The 17012-nt window shown below is 45.4% G+C and overlaps 3 protein-coding genes across 4 annotated transcripts; 1 reads left to right on the top strand and 2 right to left on the bottom strand.

Annotated features, from left to right (window-relative positions):
- The first annotated feature begins 184 nt into the window (after positions 1-184).
- On the top strand, positions 185-3844 carry LOC4330407 (probable 4-coumarate--CoA ligase 2). Its single transcript, NM_001416836.1, has 6 exons — positions 185-1500; positions 2263-2461; positions 2815-2960; positions 3032-3099; positions 3195-3297; positions 3389-3844. Exons 1-6 carry the CDS (start codon positions 418-420, stop codon positions 3497-3499), a joined length of 1710 nt encoding a protein of 569 aa, NP_001403765.1. The 5' UTR covers positions 185-417; the 3' UTR covers positions 3500-3844.
- A 332-nt stretch (positions 3845-4176) lies between these two features.
- Positions 4177-8047, bottom strand: LOC4330406 (TOM1-like protein 1). 2 transcript variants are annotated; one of them, NM_001416837.1, is made up of 5 exons: positions 7839-7995; positions 7669-7753; positions 6770-7301; positions 5719-5964; positions 4177-4894 (listed from the first exon to the last, which is right to left on the bottom strand). In NM_001416837.1, the coding sequence occupies exons 3-5, from the start codon at positions 7286-7288 to the stop codon at positions 4481-4483; spliced, it is 1179 nt and encodes a 392-aa protein (NP_001403766.1). In that variant the 5' UTR covers positions 7289-7301; positions 7669-7753; positions 7839-7995; the 3' UTR covers positions 4177-4480. The 2 variants fall into 2 exon arrangements, with proteins under 2 accessions (NP_001403766.1, XP_015626550.1); XM_015771064.3 differs by lacking the exon at positions 7669-7753 and having other exon boundaries at positions 4193-4894; positions 7839-8047.
- Positions 8048-8772: 725 nt separating this feature from the next.
- LOC4330405 (uncharacterized) lies at positions 8773-12002 on the bottom strand. Its single transcript, XM_015768033.3, has 6 exons — positions 11871-12002; positions 11307-11419; positions 10110-10615; positions 9825-9998; positions 9460-9589; positions 8773-9061 (listed from the first exon to the last, which is right to left on the bottom strand). The coding sequence occupies exons 1-6, from the start codon at positions 11943-11945 to the stop codon at positions 9019-9021; spliced, it is 1041 nt and encodes a 346-aa protein (XP_015623519.1). The 5' UTR covers positions 11946-12002; the 3' UTR covers positions 8773-9018.
- Between the last annotated feature and the right edge of the window lie 5010 nt (positions 12003-17012).

The following is a 17012-nucleotide window of genomic DNA, read 5'->3' as shown; positions in this document are numbered from 1 at the left end:
GCCAAAAGGAGAACTTGATTTTCTTTCAGTCCTCAAACAGGGGGAGAAACTAATGCAGAACAATCCGTGCAATAACGGCATGGTAGCGATCTTGGATTAATACGTGGGCACATTTTTTTTTTTAGGTAGCTAGGGGCTGCAAGAGCTAGCGAGTGTTACGTACGTGACCGCGTGTGCGCCTCTCGTCTCGTCTTCCTCCTCCTGCTGCTGCGTTGCTCCCCTACCTAACCCCCTCTCTCTCCCTCATCTCGCTCCTCCTGCTGCTAGCTAATGCTGTATTTATTCCCACCACCTCCTCCCACTCTTCGTGCCTCGCCGGAGCAAGCAGTACCAGTGCACTGTTGGTTCGCTAGCAAGTCGGCATTAATCCGAGAGTGTGCATGCACCGGAGGAAGCTAGGTTAGCTTTGTTCCGGCCATGATCACGGTGGCGGCACCGGAGGCGCAGCCGCAGGTGGCGGCGGCGGTCGATGAGGCGCCGCCGGAGGCGGTGACGGTGTTCCGGTCCAAGCTTCCGGACATCGACATCCCCAGCCACCTGCCCCTGCACGAGTACTGCTTCGCCAGGGCGGCCGAGCTCCCCGACGCGCCGTGCCTCATCGCGGCGGCCACGGGGAGGACGTACACGTTCGCCGAGACGCGCCTGCTGTGCCGCAGGGCCGCCGCGGCGCTGCACCGGCTGGGCGTCGGCCACGGCGACCGCGTCATGGTGCTGCTCCAGAACTGCGTGGAGTTCGCCGTGGCGTTCTTCGCCGCGTCGTTCCTCGGCGCGGTCACCACCGCCGCCAACCCGTTCTGCACGCCGCAGGAGATCCACAAGCAGTTCAAGGCCTCCGGCGTGAAGCTCATCCTCACCCAGTCCGTCTACGTCGACAAGCTCCGGCAGCACGAGGCGTTCCCAAGGATCGACGCCTGCACCGTCGGCGACGACACGCTCACCGTGATCACCATCGACGACGACGAGGCGACGCCGGAAGGCTGCCTGCCGTTCTGGGACCTGATCGCGGACGCCGACGAGGGGTCCGTCCCGGAGGTGGCCATCTCGCCGGACGACCCCGTGGCGCTGCCGTTCTCGTCGGGCACGACGGGCTTGCCCAAGGGCGTGGTGCTGACGCACAGGAGCGTCGTGTCGGGCGTGGCGCAGCAGGTGGACGGCGAGAACCCGAACCTGCACATGGGTGCCGGCGACGTGGCGCTGTGCGTGCTGCCGCTGTTCCACATCTTCTCGCTCAACTCCGTGCTGCTGTGCGCGGTGCGCGCCGGCGCGGCGGTGGCGCTGATGCCCAGGTTCGAGATGGGCGCCATGCTGGGGGCCATCGAGCGGTGGCGCGTGACGGTGGCGGCCGTCGTGCCGCCGCTCGTGCTCGCGCTCGCCAAGAACCCGTTCGTGGAGCGCCACGACCTCAGCTCCATCCGCATCGTGCTCTCCGGCGCCGCCCCGCTCGGCAAGGAGCTCGAGGACGCCCTCCGCGCCCGCCTGCCTCAGGCCATCTTCGGACAGGTCGGTATCGATCGGTCTCAAAATATTACTCCCTTCTTACCATTCTAAGTCAAAGTTTCCGTATCCAATTTTGATCCTCCGTTTTATTTGATATTTTTTATGATTAATTTTTTATTGTTATTAGATGATAGAACATAAAAAATACTTTATGTATAACTTATGTTTTTATTTTTTTCTTAAAAAAATTTAAATAATACAAACAATCAAAATTTAATACGGAAACTTATAGCTGCGCTTAAATGGATGGAGGGAGTACAACATAAAATCGAATGACGTAATATGTTACATCCAAATCTAGATTGACTCTGTTTCATCGTATTATAAGTTGTTTTTGTTTTTTTTCCTTGTTAAACCTTTTATAGAAAAATTTCTAACACAAAACAAACATATTATCAAAATATATTCAATATTACATTTAATGAAATTAATTTGATGTTTTAGATGTTGTTAAATTTATCTACAAACTTAATTAAATTTAAATTTAACTGGAAAAAAATCAAAGCGAAAACACAGAGAGCATATTTTGGGAAGGGACAATAAGTTATTACCATTAGTTTCTCCATCACGTGGCAAAACGTCGTAATAGTACGGAGACAACATCCGAGCCGTTCGCTGCACCTAACTCTCGTAGTAGTACCATGACATGGCCGCGCGTGCCGCGCGCGCGTCGCGATCAGGGCGGAAGAAATCACCATAATCTCGCGACCTTCTCACGGGGGAGTCAAGACGTGACGCGGGCTGATGCGATGCGATGTGATGCAGGGATACGGGATGACGGAGGCGGGGCCGGTGCTGTCGATGTGCCCGGCGTTCGCCAAGGAGCCGACGCCGGCGAAGTCCGGGTCGTGCGGGACGGTGGTGCGGAACGCGGAGCTCAAGGTGGTCGACCCGGACACGGGCTTCTCCCTCGGCCGCAACCTCCCCGGCGAGATCTGCATCCGCGGCCCACAGATCATGAAAGGTTAGCACTTCCTCCGCTTGAGGTCGAAAGACGTTTTAACTATTTTGACCAAGTTTATATATAAATATAATAATATTTATAATACTAAATTAGTTTCATCAAATCAATAATTAAATATATTTTATAATAAATTTATTTTAGATTAAAAATATTACTAATTTTTTTAATAAACTTAGTCAAACTTAAACTAAAATCAAAACATTAATCTGATGAAACGGAGAGAGTATCTACCTACAGTAAAACGAACCGACAGACTATGTATCTACTGGACCACCCCCAGTAAAGTGTTAATAGCTCGCCGGCAAGCATGTGATGACAAGAGGTGTCTCGGTAATAATTAATAACACGTGCAGGTTACCTGAACGATCCCGAGGCGACCGCCGCGACGATCGACGTCGAGGGGTGGCTGCACACCGGCGACATCGGCTACGTCGACGACGACGACGAGGTCTTCATCGTCGACCGTGTCAAGGAGCTCATCAAATTCAAGGGGTTCCAGGTAATTAACAGCAGGACACTTAGCATCAGTTTTCTGATAATTCGCACTGTAACTATTGTCTATTCATGCAGGTGCCGCCGGCCGAGCTGGAGTCGCTGCTCATCGCTCACCCGTCCATCGCTGACGCCGCCGTCGTCCCGTAAGACCTCCATTATTTCACCATCAACAGCGTAACACACACCACCAGAATTTACTCGCCGAGGTAAAAAAAATAACTGCATGTTAAAATGTCAGGCAAAAGGATGACGTCGCCGGCGAGGTCCCGGTCGCGTTCGTGGTCCGCGCCGCCGACTCCGACATCACGGAGGAGTCCATCAAGGAATTCATATCCAAGCAGGTATTGATTGGGATGAGATTGACGACGCAACAGCAGCAAAATTGCTGGAGACCTCACGTACGAGAGCTTGTCGTTTCGCGTTTCTCTGCAGGTGGTGTTCTACAAGAGGCTACACAAGGTGCACTTCATCCATGCGATCCCCAAGTCGGCGTCTGGGAAGATACTGAGGAGAGAGCTCAGAGCCAAGCTCGCGGCGTGCTGACCATGTCAATGATGGATAATGATGGCTAGGCTATACATGCGTTCTACTATGTATTACTCTGAAAATGCAGTGAAGTTCTGGTTGATTTGTGGTCGTATTTGTGACGAGATTTATTTTCTGAGAAAAAAAAGTTTATTCTTTTTGCTAGCCAGTATACTGCTGAATTTGATGCCAGGCGCACATTTGCGAAAGAAACTGCGGCAAACTTGGCAACTTTTTAGTATATGATCAAAACAAACGTGTACAATGTAGCATTTGTACGTGTTGTTGCCAGTTGGGGAATACGACTACCGTGTATTGGATTCATGATTTACATATATCAGTATTGGTTCATCATTTGTCAACAACCTCTATTTTTTGTTCTAAAAAAACTACTCCAAAGTAGCGGAAAGGCCGATGAGACTTTTGAGTGATAAAGGTAACGGCTACCAGTTACCACCCTGAAAAGGCATTGGGATGAATCTCTCCCATTATTGGTAGAATTTTCACAAACAAGTGAACAGGCTTTCACCAAAATTAATATTTTGAAATCGTAAAATCTTTGGACGAGAAACCCCAAATCGGTTACCGGCTCTCTCTGTCTCTCACGGCCCTTCAGTAAAATAGAAAAACGATAATATGAATCCTGCAGCCAGAACTACAGATCAATGAATAGGAAACTTGTAAAGGTAGAACCATAAAAGCAAAGAGCAATGAATAGGAGCTGAGGCTCATTCATTATACTGGACGTGTTTTTCCATCAAGAGATAATTAGCCATCCAATGCAGATGCAATCATGCAACCAGAGGATGTGAAGGGTGAAGCAACTTAAATCAACCGAACAAACTGTGACAGACAAGTATGATAGATCGTATGCAAATAAACAAGCGATCCAAATCCTGGCGAATGTGAAATCTTCTACGGGGATGAATACAGATATCGTTCGGCACTATGAAACAGCAAACATCTTCTGATTCCACGAGGAACTGGCCAGAACGGTATTTAAAAGCTGATTAGGTCATCTTTCTTCGGATCCTGCTTTTTGGGCCCTTCTTGGGAACTGCTTCCTCCCTTCTTGCCAAATATCATCTCATCGAGATCATCAAGGATATCATCATCTCCACCTGACCTTGCTCGAGAACCAGCTGGTTTTCTGACCAGGGCATCTTCATTGCCGACCGTAGCAGAATCTTCATGTTCTGTGGCAATTGGTATGACTACCGGCCGTTGTTCTGCGTTCTCAGACGCTGCGGGTTTCTTCATCTGTTCATATTTGGACAGCACCTTTTGGATCTCATCATTCACACTCAAGGCCTCAAAAAGCATGGCCTCATTGTCTCCAGCAGTCTCAATCATTCTCTGGATAGTGTGCTGAGATTGGTAGCATTGTTGCACAAGAGTGGATGTCAAGTCATCCTGTGATAATAACAGAGCAAGTCAACACATAATGAGAGGTAGCATTAAAGAGTACATTTTGGATGCAAATACTCTGTAATTCACTTCCCTGCATTATCGGTTGGTGTCCTATGCCTGGGTGCGAGAAAGAGTATCAACCAGTAATAAAATTAAACAAGTCCACCATTAACTTTCGGTCAGCCTAAATTTTTTTCAAGTATATATATTTGAAACTTTTAAACAACATGTAATACAAGTTGTTGAGCAACATAAAAGGTACAAACTTTCTGAATGTATTGTTTGCTCTGATAACATGTCGTCGTGCAACAAATGTCATCATTATCAGAAATAGCATATCATGCTTAATAAAGCAATACAGGCTATCTTTTGAACATTTTCTTTTTGTTGTCTTGATATGTACAGCTAAATGATACTAAGCAAACAAGCAAATCAGTTTTCTTAAGGTGTTAAAGACCCCATACATTATACCTTAGATTAAAAAAAGCCATCTGTTGCAGAACTGAACTATATAATTGAACCGTATAGTCTCAGCCAAAACAACAGAAGCATAAATAATATAAAATGACCAGTAAATTTCTAGGGTGCAGCAAAATTGATGTTTTAAGAATGAGATATATATAATTTCCCATAGATAAATACATAGGTATTTTCAATTGCAAAACTTCCATGAGAAAACAGATTTCATGCAGCCATAATATGCAGACCATCTAAACAATAATATCTGTGTGCAACGTAATCAAAATTTCCTCCATCCAAATAGAATGATAAGTTATACAGAATCCTAGTATTTGATTTTGGCAAAAGGTTACATAAAATCCAGTTACCTGCAAAGCATCCTGCTGAGGAGAGGATGAAAGAACAGTTGAAAGAAGTTCTATGCTGTTACGAGCCACATCAAAAGCTTCCTTCGTTTCTTCAGCAGTATATGTATGCACTTGCACATCTTCGAAGGTCTGCTGGGAAAAGTTTGCATCAACTTCAGCTTCAGCTACTGAACGCGCAGGAGTAAATATGGGGGCCAAGCTCTCATTGTCACGCCCAGGGAACCGCACTCCTCTTGATTTCAGGCTCTACAAAAATAGGAGAGCACCACATCTACTGTATTAGTTATTTAACACAACTGTCAAACTGGACACTCAAATGACCATTAAATTATTATTAAATATTCAACACATTATTTTAAGGAACTGCTGACCAAGCTCTGTTCAGTGTTTACTTAAAAGCACGAAATTATCAAACTAAGGGCTTATGGTAAAACAATTATGAACATCACAAATTATCACTGACTCGCAAGCACCAAAGTTTGACAAGTACAAATTATTATCACCAACCCATAATTATTACTCCCTCCTTCCCTAAATGTTTGACGCCGATGACTTTTTTAAATATGTTTGACTATTCGTCTTATTCAAAAACTTTTGTGAAATATGTAAAACTATATGTATACATAAAAGTATATTTAACAACGAATCAAATGATAGAAAAAGAATTAATAATTACTTAAATATTTTAAATAAGATGAATGGTCAAACATGTTTAAAAAAGTCAACGGCGTCAAACATTTAGAGATGGAGGGAGTAGTTGTGAAGCAAAAAGAGAAATATCAATAGTTAGATCAATGTATTGTGCTAACTGCTAAAGCAGCCTTTCTTGAGAAATTTGTTGCGAAATTTTAATTGCTTGGTCCAATGACTAGCTCACATCATGGATCAGCATATATAATTTTGAACAATATTTTATTGAACAGGCACAGACTGGAAATGAAACTCACTGCTGCAAGTTAGAATAGCGAAACTGGAGCATAATACAATAAACTATATTGCTGACTTAGTTAACAGGCCGGAGCCAAAGAAAGGGTCTATTGTATTCATATACCTTGTAGGTTTCCTCATAGACAGGCAAGTACCGAAGCTCATCACCAGACTCTCCCCATGCCTCAATAAGCATAAGGGCTTTGTTCCTGTTATTTACCACTGTCTGAGGATCATCAATCAACCTGACCATCTCATCAAGAACCCTCTCAGCAGCAACCTCCGAGAAGGCCTTCTCACAGTTCTTCACAATGGTCTCAAGAAGAACCAAGGAGAGGTACTGGACCCTAGCATCCTTCAGCATGATCCGCTTCTTGATCCCACGGATCAGCTCGACACTGTTAACTTTCTCCGTGTTGATCAAGTCACAGATTTCCAGGTTTGCCGACCAATCAGGCCCGTCCAAATTCTCTGAGGTGGCCTCCTCCACAATCTTGTCCGCGGGAGTCTGCCCCTGGAAGATCTCCTTCATCTTGAAGCTCATGGAGGACATGCCAGCCGTCATCTTCTTGCTAACCTCTGACCCAGTGATCTTCAGACGCTCGCCAAAGGCGCTAACCTTGTCCATCAGATTGTCACTCATTTTCACTGGCAGGCTAACAAAATCATCACAAAAAAAAAAAACAATTGAGAAGTTAGTCTTAGATTACGACACAAGTCGACGTAAAAAGTACAAAAGCTACCCTCTGAAGGTCAAAATTGAACAGTAAGCGCCAAGGGCAGAACTAACGTGGGGCATGGTTGAACCCCCAATTTTTTCTTTCCCTATGAAAACACCGCTACTATAATTTATTAGTACTACACCACGCGTCAAAAAAAAAATCTGACGAAAAACTAGATGGGGTTAATTGGAGAAAAAAAAAACCAATCCAACTTCGGATGGATTTCCAATCTACGCCACAACTCCTCATCAAGCGGCGCGGGGGAGTGAGGGTTACAAAAGATACTAACAATCAGGAATACCTTCAATTCGATTCGATTCGAACCGAGATGGAAGGAGGCCGACTGCGTCGGTCGCCCTCCCAGGACTCCTCGCCGGCCGCGCGCGCTGCAGATCGGAAACGGAGGAGGGAGCGCGGGATGTGAGAGAGGGTTGAGACGCGCAGGCGAGGGGCGAGAGATGGTGGATATACCTCCGCGACGGAATCAGCCGGAGCGGCGAGGATAGGGACGGAGCGAGGCGGTCGCCGCGTCGGTACTCGGTACGCGTAGATTCGTCTCGCCGCGCCGGAGGAGGTGTCGTCGTTTCCTCTCCTCTCCTCTCCTCTCGGTGGAGTTCTTGTGAAGTTCGTGTCGACGGTGCCTTGGAGTTGCGGTTTTCTTTGGTGCCACCTACTGTGTTGGTCAGTTGTTGCTTCCTTCTCAGACTTTCAAAGACTTCCCTTTCCTCTCTCTGTGTTGTTCGCGTTCCTAATCCCTCTTTTAACACGTTATTATAATTTTTTTTATCTGGTGTCTTAACATAGTTTTCTCCGTGTACATTAGTACTAAATTAACAACGGCAAGTATGCATGGATATGTTATTTTTATGTACGGATACATTAGGCAGACGGCACACTCTGTGATGATGACAATGACATGAACGGCATATTGTGAGCGTGATTGACCGTTAAAATGACACAAGCCGAGCTTATTGCAAAGGAGTACTATTGGACAATCGAATGGAATTCGGCTTGATGCAGCAGCTGGGTCAACGTGTATGCTGAAGTGATGGACAGATCACACTTGAAAGGTGCAGCGCGGTGACCGGCCAACCTCCACCGCCACATAACAATTCGTGGCCAGGCAGAGGCAGGTCTGCAAGCATAATATCACAGCAACTATGTGCTAAAAGACGCCATAAGTAGACAAAAACATAAGCACAAAAGTTTTAGCACACCGCTTAAACCTGCACCCACGAGGCCACGACCCACCTGTAAAGATTGGAAGCTGCCCAGAAGAGAGGCAGATGTAAGACATCGACATGCACAAGTGCCTCCCTGGAGAAAGTAGTCTAAAAACTGTACATTTCATTTTCAACGCAGATTTGGGCGGCAAATAGCAAAACCATCACACAGGGATCGCTTGTTTCTACAGATCATCTGATAGATTTGGATAGCAAAATGATCAGTACCATCGTTTCTCCTTAATGTCTAATCAGAGCCTTACAGCAAATTCATGTATAATTGTACCATAACTCTTGCTAGAAAAGCACTGATAGCATTACATATGCTAATGGAATGTTCAGTTCCACGAGTTGTCAATAGATCTCTTGATTTTTCTGGAGTGGAAAGGACATCTTTGGCGATACTCCAAATGGCTTTTTAATAGAAGTCAGCCTTGTCTGGTATTTTTCATGGACTGCTGCATGAGGTACCTGTCAATAATAATCAGAGAATTCAGATGAATGCAAAATTCTATAGCAAGATAGCACGACTTAGCACAGAAATGACAGAATAGGTGCACATAAGAAGGTAATCCATATATTATATCTATGTTGTCAAAATCAATAAAAAGGCCATCATGGACCTATCTAAACAGATCAATCTTGTTAGGAGGTACTGCCCAAGGAAAAGAAAAGATGACTCTTCATGAGCTCTTGTTATCCAAAATATGAAAATAGTTGCCAAACAATCAGAGTGACATCAAAGCGATCCACATGTTTTTTCTCAACTATAAAAAGAGAATATGTGTTAACAAAGATTTGGATGGTAAATATGGACGGAGATGTGGGAAAAGCAACTTTGCAATCCAAGGTCAAAGTTCGAGAATTACCTGCCAGTGTAAAACCCCGCTGCGTACCATGCATTTAAGACAACAGCAAGATCACTATCTGCTCCCATGGTGTCAAAATTTGGATTCATGCCCATAGGCATGCTCTCCTTTCCAGATGCAGCGTCTGTTCCTACATACAAATATACAAATGAAGGATTGTAGAAAAAACAAGCACAACATATCCTACTAATCCTAACCACAGTTCAAAACTAGAAAGGAAGCTCATCAAATCATGATAACCTGATACAAGGATTAGGAAAAAAGGTACAAAACAAGCTATTGCACTACTCTTGCAATAAAAATTTAAGATGTGCACAGAAACATAGTAGATGAATTTTGATCACACCAAACAAGAAAATGCTTACTTGGAAAGGAGCCCAAGTCTCCAGATATCGTACTTCTCATGAAATTCATGGCACCTTCAGCAGTCATCATTGCAGCCTTAGCAACTTGATCACTGTCAGTAGACACCTTTTCTGCCTGCTGCACACAGGTTGCTCCAGTAGAATCTGTCGCACTTGTGCCAGGGCATTGATCACCTGAAAGTGAGTTACATCATGTACTCCATAAGCAGTTAACGGAGCATGATTGAAAAGTTCTGTAACAGATGAATAAAACAAGAACGGTAGCTTAACCAACAGGACACTTACAAGTCAATGATATGCTACAACCACCACTTGGTTGCATACAAGAAGAAACCCCACTCGTCTGGCCAGTTGAACAGCAGGAGACTGATACCAGGGGTACATTCGCACAACAGCATGGGGATTGAATGGTTGAGGAATGCGGATCTGGTGCTGTGGCACTATAGGCAGGAACTTGCGGTTGTTGGTACACTGAAGATTGACCAGGGACTTGGTAATTCCAGTAGTTTGTTTGATGGAGTTGCTCAAGAACTTTCCGGCTTTGCTCCTCAAGTTCATAGTACTTTTTTACCAATTCATTGTAGTCCCAGGTCTGCTGGTTTGAGGTATCTTTTTGCTCAGCATCAGCAACATCTGAGGCATGGATCTTAGGTTCTGAAAAATGTGCCTCTTTATCCAGATCCTTTTCCTGAAGAGGAGCCTGCTCAGTGGACTTTCTTTCCTCATGGGTCTGATATGGTGTCTCCGATGCTTCACAAGGTTCTGTCTGGCTACCATCCTTCTCTATGAGCCTTAAAAATGCATAAACAAAGCGATACTTAATAACTCTTTATTTCTTGGAAGAATGAAGCCCCAAGACAATAATGCAAGAACTTAAATTGTGCAAATAAATGAAAAATGTGAATTAAAGTGCACGGCAAGATCAGGGGGAAATGGGGCGCATGGATAAGCCATTGCACGGTTGCAGCTCTCTATGTTTTAAAGAAATAAAACTAGAAAATTAAAGTTACAAGTGCCTCCTGTTATCATCATTAAATTAAGTCAGTTGTTGAACGTATAGTACGTGGTAAAGATTTAATCAGGGATGAACCTGGGTAAAAATGTTACCAGGAACTGGCTAGGAATATATCTAGGAAGCTAGCGGCACAATCCTCCAGGAAACAGGTGAAGTTATCATAATAACTACCATGACATGCCCTTTTCCTACTTAATTTTTGCCAAAAAAAAAGGCATAATCCCTTATATTATGGGATGGGGGAGTACCTTTCAAACCACATGTATAGAGCTCATTCAAGTCTTAAACTTCAATATAAAAAGTGGAGCTATAACAGAAGTAATTGAATAAAGCCACTCCCTAAGTACCAATACAACTCACAACTACATTACTCTTTTCTTCACACGACAACTATTGCTAGCGCAACAGAAGAACAATCTATTGCTTCAAACTGATATTGCCAAGAAACCAGTATACTCAATACTTACTCATCGGCCACCTCAGCCGAAATGTTCTCTTCTCCAGCAGGGGCAGCAACAGCAGGATCTCCTGGTTCCTCATTCTCCGATGTAGTTGCTTGGGTGTTTTTGCTATGCATAGCCTGACAAGTGCCAACCATCAGGATTAGTTAACCAAATGCGAACCAAATTTCCAGCTAACTGTGCAAATGGGGAAGCAAAAATCCCAGCATTCTCCCATAACCATGGTGACATCTTAGTAATGGTTCATGATACCAGCAATGAACAATACACAAAAACCCTATCTATTCCAAACATGTATACTACGTTCCAAGGATTTCTGCTACCAGGCATCAAAATTCGAGTCACCACAACAACACTCCCAAACCGAATCAAAATCAAAGCCGCACCCACCCACCCACCCACGCCACGCACCAAATATAGCAGCCTCATGCGGCCCCCAACTCGCAACGCGAAACTCCCCACCAAAACCCTAAACCCTAGCTACGCACGCAACTGGCGCAAACAGGTCGCAATCAGGTTGGAGCGGGACAGGGATCGAAGCCATGGAGGTCAGAGACGAGCGCGCGTTACCTTGAAGGTGGCGACGGCGTGGTCGAACGCGTCTACCAGCGCCGAATCGTCCCACAGCTCGCCGCCCTTCCCCATCTCCGCCGCCGCCGCCGCTCACTACGCTACTACTGACCTCTCTCTCGACCCTTTCCCTCCTCGACGAAGTTGGGTGATCGGAAAAAAACCGCCTCCTCCCGAAGGCCCATCAGGCCCATCAAAACCGGCCCAACAAACCTCGTGGTGGGCTGTGTCCTGTGGGCCCGTTAGTGGCCCAATCAGGCGCAATTAGGCGAGAGGCTTGTGGTTGGAGGTCGCGTCACGTTCATCCGCTGGTTGGGATTTCTCCTTTTCTTTTTCTTCTTCTTTTTTTTTTTCCGTTTGCCCCTTTCTTTCTTCTTCGTGCGCTGTGTGTGAGCCCCCTTTGGTTCCGTACTGCACCGGAAATGGGCAACCGCTCTTTTACCAAAGGGGTGTGGAGCAACGACGCTTTTTACTGGTGAAAGACTGAAAGTATATAATTATTGCACGTCCTGTGCTACGGCTTTCGGCAGATCGCCTCAACCGCCCAAGAATTATTCCCTTTTTGTTTTTACAGCATTTTCTCACAAAAGATCAGCATAATTCACTACTTCACGTGTAGTAAGAAAAAGTTTAAAACGAAGACGAGAGAGATCGACCTGGGGTCAGTGACCACTGATCACCAGTGTGGGTGGGGTATAGGAGAGAGGGGCCATGAATGCCGAGCGGGCGAGCATGTCGGGTCGCGGTCAGGACCGACGCGAAGACAACGACGACGGATGGATCGCGGCCACCGTACGAGCCATGCATTGGGCGCCAACGCCAACGCTGCCGCTCTCGTTTTGCTGCAATCGAGGCCGGCCACCACCAGATCCACCAAACGACGTACACGCAGGCACGCAGCAACAGCACCCCACCCTGTACTCAGGTAGTATCACGTTTTTTACGTTTCATGCAACTTATATATATATAAATTAATGTAAAATATCAAATATATTTATTTTAAAAAATTTATAATAATTGAAACTTAATTAATCATACACTAATAATTTCTTTATTTTTAGCTTCGTTAAAAAAAAGAACATATATATCACTGTAGTATAGCTTCTCTCTGCCGGCCTCTGCACTGCACTCTCTCTCTCTCCGTCTGCACCGGGCGTTAGTGTGTGACATGATAAGACCTGATCTCTTTCTTCTCGCGCGCGCCCAGCCACATCCACTGTTGCATCTCTGCGTGCGCCTGCGTCGTCGTCTCTGCTGCTGCTGCTGCTGATGCTGCTGCACAGCGCGTGGCTTTGGCAAGCTAGCGACGCTACTGTATGCTGCTGGCAGCAGCATTGGCAGTGTGCCAGCTACTCGGTCGCTTGTTGTTTCTCATGGGGGCGCCCCCCAATCATAGCGTAATGGAGTGCCTCATCATTCATTCATTCATTCATTTCTCATATTCCCGGTGCGTAGATTCATGCCCCGTTTTCATTTTTTCTTTCTTTTTTCTCTTCTTCTTCTTCTTCTTCTTGTTGCATTGGGACGAGTGCAGTCTTCATCGATCAGAGATTCTTTCTTCTCAGCTCGAGCTCTGGCCTGAGCGTTTCAGTCTTCATCTCAGACTCGTGTGCTAGCCTGCCGCTTGTTCTATCCATGCTACTACTACTGATATGTCACGCTCCATGCGATTACTATTTTGCTTGTTGGGTTACTATTGATCATGTGCCGCTCTGCCTGAATAATTTGTCCAATCATGTATGTCAGCTTCATCCATTTTGCACTTAGGCTGTGTTTAGTTCCCTTGAAACTTCTAGTTTTTTCGTCACATCAAATATTTGGACACATACATGGAGCATTAAATGTGGACGAAAAAACAATTGTACAGTTTGCATGTAAATTGCGAGACGAATCTTTTGAGCCTAATTACGCCATGATTTGACAATGTGGTGCTACAGTAAACATTTGCTAATAACGGATTAATTAGGCTTAATAGATTCGTCTCGCAGTTTACATGTGGAATCTGTAATTTGTTTTGTTATTAATCTACGTTTAATGCTTCAAATATGCATCCGTATACGTCATTTTTTTTTTGCCAAAACAACTAAACACGACCTTACTCATCTAGTTCCATAAAACATCAACCTAATACTGGATGTGATAAGAATCTGAAGAGAGGTCGGTTCAAATTCATAATATTATGATATATCACATCTAATATTAGGTTGATTTTTTTATGGGGTGGAGGGAGCATATGTGAGTGGTATTTTGAGGGGGAAAAGAGAGGAGTGCGTGCATGTAGTACTCCTGCTGTATCCATGCATGAGCCCTACCTTGACCTCACCACTGGATCCATGCATCATCCAACCAACACAGCAGTTTTGGAGAGTGTGGAGGCTAAATATTGAAAAAAAAATCTAATGCATCGATCTATAGACTATCACCTCCATTCTAAAATAGTAGTATAATTGTTTTTGTGTATTTTCTAAAATGTACTACCCGGATACAGGGATATCATGGTACATTTTAAAGAACATACAAACTTTTTTTTTGGATTTTCAAATGGGGGTAATACTTTTCATGTAAAACTTAATATCTTATGATATCTTATATATTCATGAGATACCAGAAAGTATCACAAATTAATACGAAAATTTGTACTACCTACCAATATCTCATCAAGAGCAGGAAAAAAAATCACCCGTACGTTCTAGCATGCTCCAAACTGAAAATAGTGAAGAAAAAAAAATAATGTAACATGTGTTGCTGCTTCAAAGTGAGTGCAAATTCGAATGCAAGTAAAACAAGGCATGCAATCGACCAAAGCAAGCAAGTGGTGTGGTGTGGCTCAGTCAGCCGCGGCATGCATGCATGCATGTCGATCCGAGAGAGCTCATCAGAGAAGTCAGCAGAGAGAGTTGCAGAGATAGATGCATCCTAGCTAGCTTAGCTATGCATGCACTGTATAGTATGCATGTCTGTATGCAGGTGGGCCATCTATATATACGCAATAATATTGCATGGAACCCGCGCGAATCGCGCAAAGCAAGAATTTTGGTCTTCGTCCCCATACGTTCAATCAAACGATATATCTCTCATTTTGCGCGCTGTGTGGTGTTGCTTGTCCTTATTGATTTACTGTAGCTGGATGTGTTGCCTAGTGTTTGGCTCTTCCAGTTTTTGGCAGCCAATATGAAGGGGAAATGATACAGACATTTTTTTTATCTAGTGCTGTTTATGCAATAATATAATTTGTTTTGCTGTTGGTTTCCACAATACACCAGATCTGCCCATCTGCAACGGCCTATCAGTGACGGGCCAAAGTGCTTCGTCACAGATCGATGACCTCATCTGTGATAAGTTTAACTGGAGTCCGTTCAATATGAGGATATGAGACGGCGGTCCTTCATGAGTAAATAGTTATCTGTGACGGGCCTATATATGAACCCGACAGACCACACCTTTGACGGACCCACATAGAGACCCGTCAAAGGTGATCCCTTACATGTGACGGGTGCAACAGCATAGCCCGTTAAAGACGAAAAGGCATCTCTAACGGGTCTTTTTTTTCCATGCCGTCACTACTGCAGGCCACCGATAGCCAAATCGTTTTTAATCTCTTTCTCCAACTTATCTCTCTCAATCTCCCTCTCTCTCTCCCTCTCAACCCTTTCTCTCTTCCTCTCAGTTCATCAGCTGGTGTGGGGACCGGAGGTGGAGGCAGCGAATGCGGGTGCGTGGCCCGGAGGTGGAGGCGTCACCAGCGGCTGCGGGTACCAAAGGTGGAGGCGCGGCACCGGTGTCGACGCTTGTTGGATGCGAAGGTGGAGGAGGTGGGAGATCAGGAAAGGAGGCCGCGTGGACGCCAGTAGGAGCTCGGCAGTGGAGGCCGCCTCTTGAGGTCCCAACGTCGTCCGTCCTCCGCCTCCAGGTCTGGCCTACCTAAGGTCGGGTTCACTGGATCTGACCACCCCTGACCTCGCTGCGGTTGGATCTGATCGCCTCCACCTCTATTGGCTCTAGCGCGTCGGGAACCGCCTCCGCCCATGGTCTAGTCGCCACCTCCGCCTCCGCCTTTGCCCGTGGGCTGTCTGCCGCCTCTGCCACCGCCTCCACCTCCGTCGGCCCAAGCAAGCCGGAGGTTGGCTTCTCCACCACGAGGGCTGACCTTTGTCGGGTCGAGCCATTCTGGAGCTCGCGGGCGTCGGCCTCCAGATCTGAATGCCCTCGACTGCCTGGAGAGTGGATCTGGGCCCCAATCGCTGGATCTTTACCCCCCTTCCCCTTCAGATCCATCACCGCCACCTCTCAGGGCCGCCAGATCTGGCCTCTTTGAGGTCAGAGGCTACGATGGAGACTAAAACGTCGGTGCCCACGGTGATGTCTATAGCGAGTATGGTTATGGCTACAGCGACTATGAGGGCGGCGGCAGTGACATATATAGCAATTCTGTGAAGTCCAACGACATGGGAGTTGATCCATTATGCTTGTGAATTTGATTTTTGAGATTCTGTTTTGTGTAGTTGTGAATGTTAATGTCATTTTGCTCTTTGGCCAGATGAATGTGATTGTGATGGTTTTTGTGATTCTGTTTTGTGCCCAAATGATTGTGATTGTGAATGTTGAGTACTTCTGTGATTTGTGAATGCCTAATGAAGGTCTGTTAGCTAGGCTTACATCATTATATATATTTTTTTGCCCTATTTTTCAGGTATGTGATGGCTCTCAATTAGGATCCATCACAAATAAAGATCGCTACTAACGAGTTAAAATATTTACCTATCACAGATGAAGGTTACCTGTGATGGATTTTAATTGCAGTCCGTCAAAGGTAACTCTTACCTCTTACGGGTCTTTAACCGTCTCAGGTGACTCAGAGTCATGAGTGACCACTAACCTCTGACCAGGGCCACCTCCATCAAAGGTGAGGGTTTGCGCCCATCGCAGATGACATGATGCAGTGTAGTGCCACCAGTTAAATCCTTATTGATTCCCTTTTCCGAGAACGCTGCAAAAAAAATCCTTATTGATTCGAATGGACAGAGTCTTCAGGTAGCGTAGTTAGAAGAGAGAAAAACTGAAAAAGAGTATCCATCAATCTCCACAATACAATAAGCATATATACAGGTGCATAATTAAAGGAAGAAGAGCGATAAATATCTG

Source organism: Oryza sativa, chromosome 2 (assembly GCF_034140825.1).
Source record: "Oryza sativa Japonica Group chromosome 2, ASM3414082v1".
In the NCBI taxonomy this organism is placed as follows: Eukaryota; Viridiplantae; Streptophyta; class Magnoliopsida; order Poales; family Poaceae; genus Oryza; species Oryza sativa.
This window is presented reverse-complemented; position numbering and strand designations above follow the sequence as displayed.